The sequence below is a fragment of the Propithecus coquereli genome, unplaced genomic scaffold (assembly GCF_000956105.1).
Source record: "Propithecus coquereli isolate 6110/MARCELLA unplaced genomic scaffold, Pcoq_1.0 Scaffold282, whole genome shotgun sequence".
Taxonomy (NCBI): Eukaryota; Metazoa; Chordata; class Mammalia; order Primates; family Indriidae; genus Propithecus; species Propithecus coquereli.
Genome location: NW_012148419.1, coordinates 2,082,609 through 2,102,978, shown reverse-complemented (window position 1 = coordinate 2,102,978; position 20,370 = coordinate 2,082,609). Strand labels below are relative to the sequence as shown.

Below are 20,370 nucleotides of genomic sequence, written 5' to 3'. Positions count from 1 at the left end.
GGCAACAGAGTGAGACTCTTGTCTCAAAAAAAAAAAAAAAATTATGAAGAATCTAGGGCCTTTGCTTTTCATGTTTGTCTGGTGAACAAGTCTTGCACCTCTTTTGGCTCTCGGCTCAAAGTTTTACTTCTTCAGAGATGCTTTCTCTAACCTGCACATTCCAGTTAAATAAGATTTCTTAGTCATACACACTCCTATATAGCTCTATTTTTTTCCATCAAAAGATATCTCGGTCTGTAATTATAAATTAGTGTGACCTCTCAACTGACCAGACAAGATCCATGAATACAGAATTATACCTGCTTTTACCAATCATGGCATTGTATTCTTCTTCAGGGAAGTACACAAAGCTTGTGTTATAAACTTAGTACTATTTTGCAATGTGCATACAATGGAATGCTTTGTTGTCAAAAATGAAGCAGATCTCTAAGTTGATACAGAAAGGACATCAAAATAAGGTATAGGATGTATGGTAAAATACATATGAATACGTATACTTATATACGCACATGCTTTCATATAAATAAAATCCTTCTGGAAAGATACATCAGAAATCTAACAGTAGTTTCCCTATAGAAGAGACTGTGGGGAAATGAAAACTTGTTTTTCATTCTGCATTACATTTATGCATGGTTAACAATGGGGATACGTTCTGAGAAATGTTCCATTAGACGATTTCATCACTGTGCAAACATTATAGTCTGTGTTTACACAAACCTAGATGGTATAACATACTACACCTTGGCTACGATGGTATAGCCTATTGCTCTAGGCTACAAACCTGCACAGCATATTATGGAATACGGTAGGCAATTATAACACAATGGTAAGTATTTGTGTATCTAAACACCTAGAAAAGGTACAGTAAAAATATGGCACTATAATCTTATAGAACCATCATCCTATATGTCGTCCACTGTTGACCAAAATGTCGTTATGCAGGACATGACTGTATTTGGTTTTCCAATACCCAGAAGCTTATTTAATAACAATTTGGAATTTGCTGGGCTGAATACAGTGTCTAGTAAAGCCAGCAACTGTCAAAAATATGAAAGAGGCTGCATGTAGCAGCTCACACCTGTAATCCCAGCAATTGGGAGGCCAAGAGTTCAAGACCAGCCTGGGTAACACAGATCCCATCTCTACAAAAAAAATTTTAAAAATTAGCCAGGTGTGGTGGTGGGCACCTATAGTCTCAGCTACTCCAGAGGCTAAGGCTTGAGCCCAGGAGTCCAAGGTTACAGTGAGCTATGATCAGGCCACTGCATTCTGGCCTGGGTGACATGAGATACAAAACCTCACAGCTTCCAAATTCAAATTTTTGTTTTTGTAACATTTTAACATGTTCACAGAAGAATGGTTACACTGCTATCCTCAGTGTCCATTCTGCAGTGTTATATTTAGAGTCACAACTTTTTTTGCCGTTGCCCGGGCCAGAGTGCAGTGGCACAATCATAGCTTACTTAACTCCTGGGCTCAAGCGATCCTCCTGCCTCTGCCTCTGGAGTAGCTGAGACTACAGGAATGCACCTCCTCACCTAATTTTTTTTTCTTGCAGCGACAGGGTCTTGCTATATTGCCCAGGCTGGTCTTGAACTCCTGGACTCAAGTGATCCTCCCACCTCAGCCTCCCAAAGTGCTGGGATTACAGGCATGAGCCACCGCACCCAGCCCTGGAGTTGAAACTCTTAAAATGAAATTATTTGTCTTTATTAAAGAGAATCCAAGACAGACCAGCATTTATCTCCCCAGTGATGCCTACTACAACCTGTCCATTTTGGCTAAATTGAATTTCTTGGTTGTATACTAGGCCCAACTTTATAGTCACATTACTTGAGTTGACATCAGCTTTATAAAAACCTAACTCAGGCTAACAACTTCTGACCCCATTTCAACATCTATAAGTAGAAAAAAATTTTTCCTTCACTGGATTACACTTAAGATTCAAGGAACAAATCCATATAAAAAACTTAACCAATGTTTGATACCTAGTAAATACTCAATAAACACAAGCTATGTTTACATATGGTACATTTTGAATTATCCTTAAATGTGGGATCAGGGTTCTGGCAAAATAATTAACTGGATGATGGTTAACATTATTTTTGACAAACATACCATTGTAATGCAAGATGTCAACATTAGGAGAAACTGAGTAAGGAACATATGGCAACTCGTTGAACAATCTCTACAACTTTTCTGTAAATCTAAAATTAAAAATAAAAGTTAAATTAAAAAGATTCCTTGTCTGATACTGACAAGCTAGATTATGTCTATCAATTCTACCAATGGAAAATTATTAAAAGTACAGAGTAAAATATTTGTTAATATCTTAAAAGCACTGAAATGCTAACAAGATAGTAAGGAATTACTACTAGTCCAAAATTAAAGGCAAAATAGGAAACAGAAGGCAGGCAATTCTGCCCTCAGGGCAATTGCTAATTACCAGCAAACATAAACTTTGGTTTTAACTATCTTGTAGTAAAATCAAAATCCTTGGCCTGTCCAAGGTGAGGAATCTTTACAGCAACACTCCCAAATTAATTAGGACCCCAAAGTGCTATATCCTCAGGGTACAATAGGCTACACCATATAGCCTAGGTATATACCTACGTATGTAGAAGGCTATACCATCTAGGTTTGTGTAAGTACACTCTATGATGTTTGCACAACAAAATCGCCTAATCATGCCATGTCTCAGAAAATACTCCCATCATTAACCCACACACTGTATGTAAACAAATTCCATGTTGGAAGACTTCATGACCGTTCAGTGCTATACCTTTTCCCTGGAGTACAGTGGAATCCAAGATAGAGTGCTTTTGAATTTGATGCTACTATAGTTTGAATATTTGAACCCTCCAAAACTCATGTTGAAATTTAATCCCCAATGTGGCACTATTTGCAGGTGGGGCCTTTAAGGTGATTGGATCATGAGGGCTCTGCCTCCCCATGTGACACTATAGTTCCCACCAAGAAGGCCCTTGGATTTCTGAGCCTCTAGAACTATAAGAAATTCCTTTATAAATTACCCAGTTTCAGGTATTTTGTTTTAAGCAACAGAAAACGGACTAACACACATGATCACTTGTAGCAGTTTAAGTCACCAGAACATCCTTTAGAAACCAGTACAAAAATTATCTCATAAGTTTATCATTGCTCAGTTATGTAAGCCTGGATAACCACTCTGTACCTGTTTCCTTGTTAAAATGTTGACACTACCCACCTCAGAGAGTATTAAATAATACACATAGAAGAATTTAAAATTATACCTGAATAATCACCCATTAAGTGTTGACTTACGTATTGCTGTTGTGCTCTTTTGTACCCTCTTTAGAAAATAATTTAAAAGCTCTTCAAAATTATAGCCCCCTTCTTCAATAAAATTCAAAATGTATAAAAATTCTGAAAGAGTAAAAATATATCCAAATATGTAACAGTAAAAAGCAGAGTTAGTAACCAGAAGTATAGAGGCCACTTTTGATGGCAAGCCCAGTAATGTGCTCTAGTGGTCTGCTGTCAATATGCTAAACAACTTATAAGGGTAGGTATAAAGCAACAGCTCTCACCTTCTAACCCCTACTCTGCTCAACAAGGAAGGAACTTATTCAAATGAAACTAGTTTAAAATGGAATTTAGTATCATTAATTATAACCAGTTCCCAGTTATAATTTATAACATTCTTAGGTAAAAAATGTTACAAATACTACTCTATGCTCCCCCTTCCTTTTACCCTATGCCTTTTTACTTCATAGCATTCATCATAAGTTATTTTACATATAGGTAACCAATGTGCCTGTTTTGCTCATGATATAAATAGGTGTTAAGATATTTACTCAAAGAATAAACTAAGAACACAATTACAAGTTTAATTAAACTTGAGGATCTGAATAAATTGATCATTAGTATTCAGTGATGAGGATTCATTGTCTCTAATCCCTTCGTTTTATTTCAAAGTTGTCACCAAGCAAAAAATTAACAAAGCAAGCAAAGTACAGTATTTTAATTTGACATCTTCAGACCCTGAAGTCAAACTGATTCTGCCTCTTTAAGCCCTTTCTATAAAAAACCCTCTGTTTTGAACATATTTTGGGGAGTTTAGAATTAAATCAGTCACTGGAGCCAATAGAGGCAAGCTGAACAATAAAATGAGGAACAGCATTTTGGATTTAGTTCTGGTACACGTGTTTTTCCAGAAATCTCATTAAAGAATAAGAGCGGTCATTTGCCACATTTAGTCTTAGCTTAAAAATCCTATCAATTAATGGCCCTAACATAAAAATAGGTACTTCGAGCAGATACAATTTACAAAGATTTTAAGTTGTTATAGTGAAAACTTTTAAGTTTCTATTTATTAAATTAACATAAGCAATGTTGACTTGGAAAGAGCATCTCTGAAAGTCAAGGTCTTATAATGATAGATATAAAAGTCTACCTGCCAATGTTTAGTTCCATATATTCTCCAAAGGACCAGTCTTCTTAAAACTAAACTATACAGTTTACATTTGGGCCATTATTTGAATTCAGGCAATTTCCCACAAACTTGAGGCACAGGAGTCCCTCAAGATCACTGTAAATCTCATTTACCTCTCTTCAGTTTTAAGTAAGCTACACTATACATCGATGGTCTTTCTCTTAGCCAAAAGAAATGTGTTTTACTTCCCAAGTAAAATAAGAATGAAAGAATTTAAGCTGATAATAGGACCCAGATACCAGTCTCAAAGGATGTTTTGAATCCACCTATTTTCAAAAATGGCAAATTTTACTTTACAACTCTCCTGAAACCAGGTAAGCAGTGTTTAAGTTGTGGATTTTAAGACGTAGTCAAAAAAAAAAAAAAAAAAAACCAAAGACGTAGTCATTTCAGAACTGATCAGACTAGTGGTAGTCTACCTTGAGGACATCCCGTGCCTGGTTCATCCTTTTTGTACTATGCAAGCCCAGTCCTCCCAGACAGATCTCAGTTCCAGCCTCCCCTCACTGCTGTTCCAGAGATTTTTGAGTAAATGGCATTGACAAGTTAGCAGGCTACAAACTCGTCTAAGTTTATATTAACGCCTCATTCCACCCCATACTTCTTTCTTCCATCCCACCCCCATCCACCTTAAAATGAAAACAGCTATTTAAGTATCTTATTCTGGGTCCATCAATAAAGAAACTAATTTTTAAGAAAGCAATGGAAAGCCCAGAACAAAGCCCTTACAGGCCAAAGTCTTTATTTTCATCTTAAAACCGTTTAGAGATCTAGATCAATTAGGATCCATTCTCCCCAAACAAAAAACACTAGTCAAGTCATCTAAGTTCTAGCTGTATTTGGGATACACAGAACAATCTTTAGTTAATAACAGCTAACATAAGCGCTTTACACGCGTTAATTCCTTAAAATCCTAGCAGAGGAAGCCCTTCCCCATCATCTACCACAGCTAACGTTCATGCTGCCCTCTGGTACCAATAAAAAGATTAAGACCAAAGAGAAGCAGGAAAGTTTGAAACCCAGGGGCCGGGCTTGTTAGCTCACTAGTCCTTTGCACATCCCAGCATCTCTAAAACTTTCAGTAAAGTAAGGATACACCCCAGGAAGGGTCTCCAGACAGGCCCAAGCGGCGGCCACGCAGCCCCTTACCACGTGTCGAGGGAAGCCACCGGGGGGTTTCCCTCCCGGAATGGCCGCCGCCCCCAGTGGGCGGAGAGCCCGGGAGCCTCGCAGCCTCCCCCGCCCCCTCCCCGCCTCGGGGCCTCGTCCCTCCACGGCCCCTCCCCTCCCGTCGGAATGTGCAGCCTCCGCCGTTCTTTCCATCCCCCAGCGGCCTCCCTCTGGGGGTTATTTTTGAGGGAGAAGCAGGGGCGTCGAGGAGGTGGCGGGCTCCACACTCGGGCCTGGCCCACACTCCCGGCGCCCAACGGCCCCTCAATAAGCGGCCACCGACTCCCCGAGCACCCGGGCCTCGCCGCGGCCTCGCTCCCTCCGGTCCGCCCGGAGAAGACGGTGGGGCTGAGATAACCTTAGGCCCTTCAGGCCGCGCCGGCCCCCACGGCGCCTCAGCCGTCCGGAAAAAGCTCTGGCCGACCCCAGGGCCCCTCTCAGGCCGTGAGATCGGGACTCCGCGGACGGCGCCCGCCTCACAGGACGACCCAGGAGGCCCCGGGCGACCAGCGGCCCCGCCTCAGGGTTCCCCGTCCCTCCATCCCTCCGTCCCTCTGTCCTTCCGATTCGCGCAGGCAGCCAGGCCAACTCCTCGCTCCCCCTTCCCTTCCAGGCCCCCATTCGTTACCGGTGGCTAGTACGGGAAGCCAGGCGGCCGGAGCTGCGCAGGCAGTGACTCAGGGCGGCAGCGGCAGCGGGAGGAGCAGGAGGCGGCGCCGCGAGCAGATGGCGCTAAAAAAGACCCGAGAGCCCGCCGCTCGCGCTCATATACAATTAGCGTCAGCACGTAGGGCCCGCTCCGCCGCCCTCCCCCTGGCCTCGTCGTCTCCTAGCAACGCGAGCGGGAGGCGGGCCCAGGCTGGGTTGCCTAGCGACAGAACCGTCCTTCTTCCCAAGCGACCTCCATGCCCTTACCTAGGGCTTCTCTCTCCCCGCTACCCCAGTGCTGCGCTTGGGTTCCTCTGGTTCCCGTCTGTGTCTATCTTCCTCCGCCCGCTACGCACCCCGCCATCTCTTTTCCCCCGGCTGCGCTGGAAAGGAAATCTCAACCCCATCAGTTGTGGAGAAAGGCCTGACCCGCAGGGCCTCGCTTAAGGCCCGCCTCGCCCGCTTTAGCGCTGTGCGGGCGGAGCTGAGGGCGGGGGCCAGTCGCCTGGTCCCGGGTTCGTCGCATCCTACACCTTGAGCGTTCTTTAGTTCCCATCCCTGCTGCGCCTAATTTCTGCAATTCCCCTGGTAACCATTTTCCTTCCCCGCCTAAGAACAACAGTTCTTTCCTCGTGACCACCTCGCGGTGTCTGCCGCAGGTTTTGCTTCTCCTAAATCATGGGTCTCCACACCTTTCGGGAATGCTTCTCATCCCTACCCCTCCATCCTTTTACCTCATTTCGGCTTTAGCTTTTTGATGAAAAAAGCATATTTGTGCATTCTGTAGATGCTTTATAATGAGGACATGCTATGTCCGCTGTTTCATCTTTCTGAAAAAGTAAATCCTATTAAATCCTCTGGCTTGTGAAACCTCATGGCTACTTTTCAATTGATGCTGAATTGACTAACGTTAACTCTTAAATCAGTCGTTCTCAAAGTCTGTTCCCAGGATCCCCAGACCCTTTCAAGGGGAAAGTCAAAACTATTTCCATAATATTATAATACAAAGACTTTGCCTTTTGAATTCTCATTCTCTCAGAAGTGTACAGTGGAGTTTTCCGGAGGCTACATGACATTTGATAAGGAAACAGACTGAAAATAGAAGCAGATAAGAGAATCCAGTCATCTACTATTAAACCAGACATTAAAAGAGATTTGCAAAAAACTCAACTGGGGAAAGGGGATTAGTTATTTTTCATTTAAAAAGCTATTTTATGTAAACATTTGATTGCTTTATTGTTTTTAAATAAAGTAATAAATAACTACTCAAAAATTCTGTTTTAATTTCTAATATGATAAATATAAGTATCTGTAACGCACATAAAAGTTCTTGGGGGTCCTCAGTTTTTAAGAGCATACAGGGATCCCGAGACTGGAAAGTTTGACAACCTCTTCTCTAAATGTTGTATTTCTTGAAACTTCAAACTGCCTGAAGTCTTCTCTTGTAACCCTCAAGTTTAGCAACTGTGTCTTCCACTTTAGTGGATTCCATTTTTACCATGGCACTCCCCAACCTGATTGAAATTAATTGCCTTTCCAACTAGACACTAAAGACATCTCAGTTACTCATTCATTTTCGTTTTTCATATGTAATTCTTTTGTTTTTCTCAACCTTCTTTCTTCATATGTGCCCTACACAACAATGATGCAATGCTAACAAGGATTATAATAGCATCAATAATCACTGGTGGGGGGGCCGGGGGCGGGGGCTTGTGCCTGTAGTTCCAGCTACTGGGGAGGCGGAGGTGGGAGGACGCTTGAGCCCAGAAGTTCGAGTCCAGCGCTGGCAATATAGTGAAAATACATAAGTATCTATTTTATATATACTGTACATATATATTTATTTTATGTATACTGTGTGTATACAATAAATAACAAATTAAATAAATAAATAAAATAATGCTCTTCAGGAAGAACCCGCTGTACATAAACAAGGCAGACCAGTGCTTAATATGTACATAAACTTGGCACTGCCTCTTCAAGAGTACTGCATTCTAATCAAAGCTATGCACAATGCAAGGTAATTAGCATATTAAAAACGAGCTGAATAACTATCACCTCCTTTCCATAAACCTTTATGGTAGTAGAACTGAGATAAAATTGAGAAATTAGCCTTCACGATGGTTTTTATCTTACTTAGAGAGCCTCATCAATTTCGAGCACTTCATGGCCATAAGTTTCTGAATTTCTTAGGTTCAATCTCCCACCCCCATAATTAAGGACTTATCATTACCAATTTATACCCTCTTTGCCCCTTTTCTCCAGCTTGTTCCTCTCCCTTCAGTGTATCCTAGCCAATCTGAGAAACTAAACAATGAAAAATTGTTAATAATGTATGCCTTTGTAATATGGTCTTTTGAACCACAGTTTGTAAATCTAAATCTTTGCCATTGAAGTCTAGGAAAAGCTAATCATAAATGATTATGCATTCATTCAACAAATATTTATATTCAGGCATGACTTGAAACACTGGAAATATAGCATTGAACAAGAAAGACAAGGTTCTTGATTTTATTAAACTTATATTCTAGTGAGGTGAGACAAATGATAAACAAGTAAAGGAAACAATTTCCAGTATGGGTAAGTGAAAAAGCTATAAAGAAAATAAAATGAAACAAATGAGTAGAAGGCAGCTGACCTGAAAATACCTTTGAGCTTTTCATATTGACCCCTCTTATACCCAAAAAAATCACACAATGTAGTTAACTTATCTGATTTAATTATAATAAATGGTGGCCCTGGTCACTGATCTTGGCCCATGCTAAACTTTCAGTTGAAGCTCCTTTTTTCATTCTCACTCAGCTAAAACATATTCTAAAATTGAAGCTCCTTTTTTCTTCATCCCCCATTAGTACTAGATTGGTCACTTCTGAGGGCTGTGAGGAAAGGATCTGCTCCAGGCCTCTCTCCTTGACTTGTGGATGTCCATCTTCTCCCCATTGTCGTCCCTCTATATGTGTCCGTGTTCACATTTTCCTTTTTAACAAGGACATCAGTCAAATTAGGGCCCACTCTAATTAACTCATTTTAACTTCATTATCTCTGTAAAGACCCCTATCTCTAAATAAGGTCACATTATTAGGTTCTAGGGGTTAGGACTTCAATATACGAATTTCAGGGTGACACAACCAAACTCATAATACTAGGGTTGAGCAAATAAGTAAATAATTATAGATAATGGGAGCCAGGTCTCTCACTATCGGAGAAAAAGTCACAAATAAGCAAGGGAGAAGGCTGGAATGAACCACATGGTGCTAGATTAGGGTCACAGATACCAGTATAAATTCATGTTTATAGGTAGATAGATGATAGAGTGATAGATGATATATAGAGATGCGTGTATACATAAGTTAATATACATACATATGTTTCCTAGCTTTGTCCACTGAGGGGGCCTAGATGCAGTGGTAGCAACAAGCATGCCCAGTACACAAATCTTGGTTTCTAAATACCATTTTCCAATTAAAGGAGGGAAAATACAAGATGAGTTTGGAATATCTCATAATGCCAGAAAGGAAAGAAGTTTGGAAAAATAAAATAAAAATAGGAGAGAGAGAGATCAAAAGGATACCGGAGCCAATCTGAAAGAGTCCCCAATAGCCAAAGCTGGAACAATTTCAGCAATAATGATGGTGTTGGATTATAACCCAAAGAATAAAATAAATATCCATGGCTCTTCCCCCTAAGTGGCCTGAGGAGATCTGTGAAAATGGTTCACTGCTCACTTGATCCAGAAAACTCCACAAAGTCATGCAAATCAAGAGGTTCAAATCTTCATGTTCACTTTAAGGACACCCATGAAACGTCCCAGGCCATCAAGGGTATGCATATACAAAAGTATGTCTGAAATATGTCACTTTACAGAAACACCATTCTAACGTTACAATGGTGATGGTGTTTGGTAGGCGTGCCCAGGCTAAACAGTAGGACTGGATGCAGGGTCAGTGGCCCCTAAAAGAGTGCTGAATTTTTGCTGCACACACTTAAAAATGCAGAGTAACGCTGAACTTTTGGGTTTAGATACACATTCTCTGGTCCTTGAGCATATCCTGGTGAACAAAGCACCCACAATACTTACAGAGCTCATGGTCGGATGAATCCATACATAAGTTCCCTTTGTCACATTGAGATGACCCTTACTGAAAAAGAACAAATTGTTCTAAAACCAGATGAGAAAGTTGCACGAAAGAAAAAGACATCTCAGAAGAAACTGAAGAAACAAAAACTTATGGCATGGAAATAGATTCAGCATAAAATAAATGCAAATAACAGTAAAATAAATAAATAAATATACAGGAGTCTATAATAAGATAAAATTATTGAATACGTAAATAAATGGTAAAGGGGGAAATTGTCCTTATAGAAGAATTCTAAAGAATGTATATAGACACTCTTCTCTCCAGGAGCTGGAGATTAATTCTCTTCCTTTGATTTCGAGGTTACAGTGAGCTATGATGGTACCATTGCACTCCAATCTCGGTGACAGAGCAAGACCCTGTCGCAAAAAAAAAAGAAAGAAAAAAAGGAAAAGAAAAAGAAAAAAGAAATAAGTATGGAAAGGGAGGGAAAACTTTATAGTGAAGAAACCTGGCAAACACCACTTTAATTAGAAGATCAAAGTTAACATCATGAATTATAAGCCATGTTGATGGCAAGTACCTGGTGATGTAATGGGGTGAGATGAACGTCTTTACTAATTAAATGCAAACAGATATATATATTACACACATTATAGTTGGAGTAGGTAGAAGGGAATGGGAGTGGAGTACAGAAATGAAAGGGAAGCAATTTATTGATCAAGAGTGGTCATATCAGGGAATAGAGAGGAGTTACAGGATAAGCTAAAAAAAGTGGAATGGGGCTATGCACCTTTTGCCAATACTAGACATTCAGTGTCTCATTTGGCAATGTTCTATCTCTGTAGGATCAGATTGTGATTCTTATATTAAATATGTTGAAAGGTTAGTTCTTTTTTTAACAGTGTAAAAATAGTCATTTTTTTTGTGTGGCATTAGGCAAAATTATTTAAAGTCAATAAATTTTTATTCAAGGAATTTCACGTGTGATTCCTTCCACTGTCCATCAAGGGTAGCCTTAGTTCCTCAAAGGCTGGAGTCTTTAAAGATTTACCTTCAAGATAGCCCTTTTTAATAGAACAGATCCTCAATCCATAGTTGTCCTGTCAGACCTACGTAACAATAATATAAAAGGTTACATTCCCAGAGATGATCATCTAATGAATTATAAATGAGCCTCCCTGAGTTAGCTACTATTGTTATTATTATTATTAGCTATCCAGAAGAGTTACAATGCGAATCAGCTAGACAAGGCACATCTGCAAGGCACAAGAGATCTAGGTATGCACAGAGGTCAGCAAGAATGTAAAATATAGTCTGTTGTAAAATCTCGCTGATTGTCTATTTCATAGGTATTAGATAGTCACATGCTGCTTGCTTTGTATTTCCACTTGGACAGTGCTCATCTAGGCAAAGGAAGTAAAACAATAGTCTAATAAAGGGTTAATAAAATGTTCCCAATAGGCTGATTGCTAGCAAAGTAGCAGATAGAAAACCTAGTGGGAAGTTTTTTATGTCATGTCCACAGCAAATGAGAAACAGCATTCTAAAAGCCTTGCTAATGACCAGAAAGGTTAGTTCTTGAAGACAGAAGAAGCAAAAAGCAGTAAAATTAGATTTGTCATTAATTGTAATGCTGAGTAAATCGAGCAATTAGAGGAAACTAGAGACACAATCTGGAAATAAAGAAAAATCAAGTCAATAGCAACAACAATAATAATCAGTACCATTTATTAAATGCCTTCCATGTGCCAGACACTGCTCCAAATAGTTTTACAAATATTAATTCATTTAATCCTCACAATGACCCTATGATATACTACTGTTACCTCCATGCTGTAGATGAGGAAATTGAGGTTCAAAGAGATCCAGCACCTGTCCCCAGGCCATAAAGCCCATTAGTGGCAGAGTCAGTATTTGAATACAGGCAGCCCAGCATCAGAGCCTGAGCCTGTAACTACATCCTCTCCAGTTAAATGCATAAGAGGTAGTTCCAGAATTCGAGGAATTCACTGCAAGAGAAGCAGACGTGTCAACTGTCACAACTCAATGTAAGTGTGAACAATCAAGGAGAAAGCATCAGAGAAGACTTCCCAGAAGTGCCACTGAAAATAAATCTTGACGGGGAAGTAAGAACATGCTTTGTGACATGAGGACAGGATTCCTGGCAAAAGAACAGCCATATGGAAGAAGTTTTGGTATCGCTGTTCAAAGTTATGTGGGAAATTCAGAGTAGGGTCAAACAACATCTTTCACCTTTGACTGGGTATGGATTTCACATACAGAAAAACTCTAGCCAAGCCATCACAAAAGGTATTGGTATGGAGTGTTTGTCAGTTCCATTTGGGCCTATTCATTCTCACTACTTTCAGCTGCCAAAACTGAACTTCTATTTGAAATATCACTTCTTAATAATGAAAAAGTACATTCGCATTGTTTTCCACATTCAGAGTTCTATTTTTTTGAGACAGAGTCTCACTCTGTCACCCTGGGTAGAAGAGTGCAGTGGCATCGTCATAGCTCATTGCAACCTCAGACTCCTGGGCTCAAGTGATTCTCCTGCCTCAGCCTTCCAAGTAGCTGAGACTACAGGCGCACACCACCATACCTGGCTAATTTTTCTACTTTAGTAGAAACAGAGTCTGGTTCTTGCTCAGGCTAGTCTTGAACTCCCGAGCTCAAGCAATCCTACCGCCTCAGCCTCCCAAAGAGCTACAATCACAGGCGTGAGCCACTGCGCCTGGTCCTCTGAGTTGTATTCTTTATAGGTCATGGGCCAGATTAAATCTATTCTGAAATCTTATGAAACAATCTTCTTTTAGAAACATTTTTGGAAACTATGTTATAAAATCCAGAGGAGAGGGCTGGGCGCGGTGGCTCACGCCTATAATCCTAGCTCTCTGGGAGGCTGAGGCGGGCGGACTGTTTGATCTCAGGAGTTCGAAACCAGCCTGAGCAAGAGCGAGACCCCGTCTCTACTAAAAATAGACAGAAATTAATTGGACAACTAAAAATATATAGAAAAAAAAATTAGCCGGGCATGGTGGTGCATGTCTGTAGTCCCAGCTACTAGGGAGGCTGAGGCAGGAGGATCGCTTGAGCCCAGGAGTTTGAGGTTGCTGTGAGCTAGGATGACGCCACAGCACTCTAGCCCAGGCAACACAGTGAGACTCTGTCTCAAAAAAAAAAAAAAAAAAAATCCAGAGGAGAGGATCTGAAACAGTAGGAGTTGAGGCAGCAAACGCTGTGGTTTACTGTGTGTTGGGCATTGCTCTCAGTTGCCTATGTGCTTTAGGTGATTTACAACTTGTAAGTAGCTACTCTAGTGGTCCCCCCTTGTCTTCAGGGGATACGTTCCAAGACCTCTAGTGGATGCCTAAAACCACAAATAGTACCAAACCCTATATATACTATTTTATTTCCTATACCTACATACTTTTGATAAAGTTTGATTTATAAATTAGGCACAGTAAGGGATTAATAACAATAATAATAAAATAGAACAATTATTAAAATTTACTATAATAAAAGTTACGTAAATGTGGTATCTCTCAAAATATCTTATTGTACTATACTCATCCTTCTTTTTCTAGTGATGATGCAAAATGATACAATGCCTGTGTGATGAGATGAAGTGGGGTAAATGCAGGATATGTGACCTAGTGTTAGGCTACTATTGACTTTCTGTATTTCTGAATCCGTGTGACCATTCCTGACTTGCAGTCAATGGCGTGGTGTCATTTGTTTCAGGGTATCTCTTGCCAAAGTCTTTGTATAGCCTCAATGCTCTCTGGCACGACACACTGCTGTAAATTGGAACATGTTTCTGTTTATGTCTTCCACCCACAAATTAATGCCTTTTCCATCTTAATTAAGCATTTATCATGCACTGTGGCAGTAATTTTTGCAGTTTGAGGTACGAGGGCAAAAGTAGCATGAATTTCTTTTTCTTTCTTCACAATTTCATGGATAGAAGATTCTTACCATACATCTTAGCAACTTTAGCATACAATTTTTTTTTCTTTCCTTATTAAGTCGAGAACTTTCACCTTTTCACTTAAGGAAGCACTTTACGACTTCTCTTTGGCATATTCAAATTGCCAGCATCACTACTGTTGTGCTTTGGGGCCACGATTAAGTCAAATAAGGGTTTCTTGAACACAAGCACTGTGATACTGCAACGGTCAATCTGTCTGTTTTAGGCTCCAAAGTGACTAATGAGTAGGTAGTGTCTACAGGGTGAATACGCTGGACAAAGGGATGATTCACTTCCTGGGCCGACAAAGTGGGACAGTGCAAGATTTCATCACCCGATTCAGAGAGTGCACAATTTAAAACCTATGAATAGTTTAGTTCTGGAATTTTCCATTTAATATTTTCACACTGCAGTTGACCAGAGGTAACTGAAACTGTAGATTAAGGGGGAACTACTATATTTTTATCACTATTTTATAGATGAGTTAACTGAGGCACAGAGTGGTTAAGTAACTTACACAAAGTTGCAATCAGTTTAGTAACTGGTGGAGCCAGGATTCAATAAAATCAGGTAATTCCAGCCTAAACAGAAAAGAATGACACTATTTCTTCTTTAATTCATCTATCTCTTAATTCAACAGGTGATCTAGTATGGCCTAGATCAGTGATCACAAACCAGAACACCTATAGGGGCCAGGCCAGAAACATATTGTGTGGAGTCAGGCAGGGGCAAGACAGTGAGGAGCAGTAAGGGTTGTGAACAACAGACCATAGGCCTCGTGCAAAGGGGGTAGCTACTCCTCAGCTCCACCCTCAGTTGTTAACGCATGGGTTCAGTATCATCAGATTTTCTAATTTTTTAAGATGCTGCAAAAACAGATATTTATATGAAATCCTCCAATTTGTGAGAAAGAGTGCATAAAATGAGGTCAGTACTGGACATGCTGCATTTGCAATAGCTGTAGAGCATCCAGCAGTTAGAAATTTGAATGTGTGGTTCAGGGAAACGATGTAGGGGGCAAGTACAGATTTAGAAATCTTTAGCATGTATGTAGCAAGGAGCGTGAACGAGGCTGCCCACGGAAAAGGTATAAAAGTAAGAAGAAAATAAGAGGACCAAGAGCCCCAACATTTAACGAGTTGGCAACACATGAAGGGTCAGCAAGGAAGACCTCGAGTAGGAGGAAAGGAGAGAGTAGTGTCTGAGATGCCAAAGGAGGAGGGGCAATCAGGTAAGATCGATCAGTCTCACCTTGATAAAAGTTGATGTGCTGCTTCTCAGACGTCAGTAAGAAGAGATATAAGAAGTTCAAAGAATAATTTTTTATGACTTTCTTGTATCAAAAATTTAGCATCAGAGGAGGATTCTAGCACTTCCCTACTGCTAATCACTTTGATGGCTCTAATTTTAAAAGCAGAAATATTTTAATTCCATTTTTCTAATTTTAGTGGTATTTTATTAGCATAATAATTATTATTCCATTTCATCAGGTGTTCTTTTTTGGTATTTGGTTTGCTCTTGGACATCTTGAAACTTCTGAAATACTCAACAAAATGTCATCAGAACCACCAATAACAAAAACCGCGATGTTCGTGGGGGAAGCAATACCCATTTAGGTTTATGTATTACAGAATTCTTCACATCTACAAGTTAAAACTTGGATCACCTATCAAAAGTTATTTATAACTTAGCTCAGACATAATTTTATAGTGAATTTAGGACATTTTTATGAGCAAGGAAGATAAAAGAACCTATCTGCATGTTGGGTTCCAGGAAGCTGGTAAATAGAACCCATTTTCCCTGCCTGAGTTTGAAACCATTTGGGAGATAGATTCAGGGGGCCAGTATATGGAGATCAAAATACCGTGTTTCTTGCAGATAAGGTAGGTTGGAGAACTTGGATTTGTGTCCGCAGTGTCTTCACCTCTGAGCAACAAAGGCCTCCCCGGCAGGCATGGCTCCTCCCTGCCCTACAGCCAGGCAGAATGCAGTCCTAGACTGACAAGTCCTGAAGAAAAGGGAACCCAAGAAGGGACTGGGCTTTGCTAGCCCAGTTCTCTTTCCCAAACTCGCCATAATCAGATAAATTCTGCCCAAGGGATAAACAATTAAGAGGGGAAAAGTAGAGCAGGTTTTGCTGGTGGAGGAGGTCTTTGAGGCCAGGGAAATGGAGGAGCCTCTATAATAGACCTACTGCCTTATCTCCTTTTATGCTCATTCCCACCAGGCAGTTCTGTTATCCCCAGGGTCATGTTCTCATAGCTAGTAAAGTACTGAACCTGAACTCAAACCTGGCCCTTGTGACTTTACAACAGCGAACTTCACATTAACCTGGGAGGCTATGCCCCAGAGGTCTGTGGTTCAGTGAAACAATCCCATTTAAAGTAATTGTCTGGGCAGTTAGGGAAGGGTGATTTATTGGGATTCAGGAGACCTAGAACACAGCTGCAACAATGTTGCCAACCCGGCCATGGTCTAGTCACTAAATTCTTTGTTTCTTAGTTTCTTCATCTGTAAAACCAGTTTAGCAAGTCCTGCCTTTCTACCACCTAAATAAAGGCTCAAATGAGATATTTCACAAAAGAACCTTGAACCACTACCATGCTATAGTAAAAGCTTCAGTTATTATTTGGGATGAAACTGTTCTTTCAATAATCTTAAATAAAATCGGGAAATCAGATTCAGTTTCTGAACGTTAACATTTTAAAAGAAGACGCCTTGAAGGTCAGCAGAGGTGGATTGAAATCCTAGAGTCTTCCACTCCCTACCCAAGTAAACCTGGACAAGTAATTTAATCTGTCCAAACCTCCTTCTGAATATGTGAGGAATTATATACTATTTACCTAATAGTGTTTTGTGAGGATTACATAAAAAGGATATCACACAACATACTCAATGTTAGTTTTCTTCCTTTTTCTTGTTCTAATCTAAGACTCTACCCTATCTATAGAAGCTTTTACTGAACCATTAAAAAGTTAGCTTTTTTGAGGTTGGGCATGGTGGCTTACACCTGAATCCTAGTACTTTGGGAGGCCAAGGTAGGAGGATCACTTGAGGCCAGGAGTTTGAGACCAGCCTGAGCAAGAGTGAGACCCCCAAATCTCCACAAAAAATATAAAACTAGCCAGGTGTGGTGGCATACACCTGTAGTTCCAGCTACTTGGGAGGCTGAGGCAGGAGGGAGGGTCACTTGAGCCCCAGAGTTTGAAGTTGCAGTGAGCTATGATGATGCCACTGCACTCTAGCTTGGGCAACAAAAGGTTAGCTTTTTTTTTTTTTTTTTTACCAGTTTCACTTTTTAAAAAAATGCTGAATTGATCGCCAAATTAAATAAGAATTATTCCATGACTCAGCATTGTAGAAGACATTAGCAGCCATCTTTGATTCCCCTTGTTCTATTGTGATTTATACTAAGAAATAGATATTTTAGTCTTCATCCTCAGTTCCTAGAACAGAGCTCCTAAAACTCTTGTAATTTCCTAAGCAATAGAGGTGCTAGGAGAATCATTCGGTCTTTGGCTCTAGTTCCTGACACAGAGCTCCCGGAAATTTCCTGGGTAATAGGAGTGTCTTTTGTTCTAATGAGGCCATTCTTTGTGGGCTCCTGGATGGGGACCGGTTACCAGAAAAACTAAGCCATGATTAGAAGCTTGGAACTTTCAGCTCCACACCCCATCTTCTGGGAAAGGGGATGGGGCTAAGATTGAATGAATAATTGATCATGCCTACATGGTGAAGACTCCATAAAAATCCCTGAACTACTGGGTTCGGAGAGCTTCCGGAGGGGATGGAAGCGCTGTTCCCCTTCTCCATACCTCACCCTACGTATCTCTTCACCTTGCTGTTCATCTGTATCCTTATCACATCCTTTATTAATATAATAAACCAGTAAATGTACGTGTTTCCCTGAGTTCTGTGAGCTGTCCTAGCAAATTAATCAAACCTGAGGAGGAGGCTGTGGGAACCCTGATTTACAGCTGGTTGGTCAACAGTAGAGGTGACGATCTACTACTTGTGATTAGCATCTGTAATGGGGGGTAGTCTTGTGAAACTGAGCCCTTAACCTGTGAGATCTGACTCTCATGCCAGGTAGATAGTGTCAGAATTGAACTGAATTATAGAACACTCAGTTTGTGCTCTCTGGAGAATTGCTTGGTATGTGGGGGAAAAATCTCATACATCTGATGTCAGAAGTGTTGAGTGTGAGAATAGGAAAAATCGTTTGGTTTATTTTCTATCTCTTACAACCCTTAATAGCTGCCTTGAGTGCCTAGTTCTTATTAGAATAATTAGTTCTTATTAGAATAATTTACCTAAATGTAGCAAGAAATCTGCTTCTATCAGTGTCTAGCATCAGCACATAAATATATGTTCATCATTTATTCATTTGCTCACTTAGCAAAATTTTGTTAAGCAATTGCTAAATTTAGATGCTAAATTTTGTAATGTTGGGGACACAATTGTATGATCTAGTTGAGGATGTATCCAAATAAACATAATATTCCAGCTGGGCGTGGTGGCTCATGCCTGTTATCCTAGCATTTTGGGAGGCAAAGGTAGGAGGATAGTTTGAGACCAGGAGTTTGAGACCAGCCTGAGCAACATAATGAGACCCCATTTCTACAAAAAAAAAATAGAAAAAAAAATTAGCTGGGTGTGGTGGCACATGCGTATAGTTCCAGCTACTGGGGAGGCTGAGGCAGAAGGATCACTTGAACCTGGGAGTTTGAGCTATGATGACACCACTGTACTCTAGCTTGGGCTACAGAGTCAGACCCTGCCTCAAAACAAAAACAGAAACAAAAAACTACAATGAAAGGAAAATGTACTATAAAAAGAAACAGTATTATATAACAAAGTTATATAATCTAATGCCTCAATTTCCTCACCTGTAAAATGGAAATAATAATTTCTATTCCATAGAACTGTTGAAATCATTAAATAAGATAATCAAGCTGAAATTGGAAGAATAATCTCCACATAACCACAGCCCAGCCAGTCTGGGAAGGAAAATACCCCTTGGCAGAGACTGTTACTTACCCACCACAATTCTTTCTCTTTTCTTTCCTGGGTACATGGCTGCCTTCCTAGATTATGTTCCCCAACCTTCCACACTTTGAGTTGTGGCTATGTTACTAAGTTCTTGCCAATATATCATAAGCAGAAATAATGTGTGCTGCTCCTAGGCTTGGATTTTAACATATCTGATATGCCTTCTCCATGTTTTCACTGGCTTTTCCTGCTATACATAACCTTATAAATTACAGGGTAACTGGGAAAAAAATGTTTCTCTTTCTACTTACAAGCTTGTTAGATATTACAGTCCTCAAGAACTAATATTTTCTCTTCGCGCGTGTGTGCGGGGGACAGACAAGAGTATTTGTGCGTCTGTGTGTGTGTCTAAAAGAAAGAAATAGAGAAACAAAGAGAGCCTGAGACACAAAGAGAAAAAAAGAGAAAGAGGGAAAAAGAGAGACAGACCCCAGATCTGACAGTTACACTCTGGATAATGGAGGTAGGGGAATAGAGGAGGATCCAGAACTTATTCTGGTGGGGAAACCTCAAAAGGTATTGGACTTGGCAGTGCACCCACATATTCTGCCTGCTCTTCAGAACTTGGTGTACTGGGCATTCCTTCCGGGACACCCACAACCTCACCCCGCAGACATCCACACCGTTCTATGGGACTTGCAGTGATGAAGGTCGCCATTGGCAGCCCTAGGCAGTCCCTGAATAACTCAATTGCAGGGAATGAATACGGATCCTGGGATAGGCCCTGCGGGTATAGGGTGACTAGGCAGATGGGCAGACATAGGAAGAGGGAAACAAGAGCAATTAGATATACCAGCAAAGGGTTTGGAGCTGCCCTGTCCAATACAGTAGTCACTACCCACATGTACCATTCATTGATCACCTGAAACATGGCTGCTAGTCTAAATTAAGATGAGCTGTAAGTGTAAAATATACATCGGATTTCGAAGAGCACAAAGAAAGAATTTCAGATATTTCATTAATGATTTTAATAT

General features: G+C 40.4%; 1 protein-coding gene across 1 annotated transcript in view; it reads right to left on the bottom strand.

Moving 5' to 3' along the window:
• Window positions 1–6,379, bottom strand: part of NAP1L1 (nucleosome assembly protein 1-like 1) — a 47,682-nt gene extending 41,303 nt beyond the window's left edge. Inside the window, exons 1-2 of the mRNA XM_012648360.1 lie at window positions 6,273–6,379; window positions 2,119–2,207 (exon numbers count right to left, since the gene is read on the bottom strand). Of these exons, the coding sequence (XP_012503814.1) occupies window positions 2,119–2,166 (48 nt within the window). The 5' untranslated portion in view covers window positions 2,167–2,207; window positions 6,273–6,379. The remainder of the gene's footprint in view (window positions 1–2,118; window positions 2,208–6,272) is intronic.
• Window positions 6,380–20,370: the final 13,991 nt, after the last annotated feature.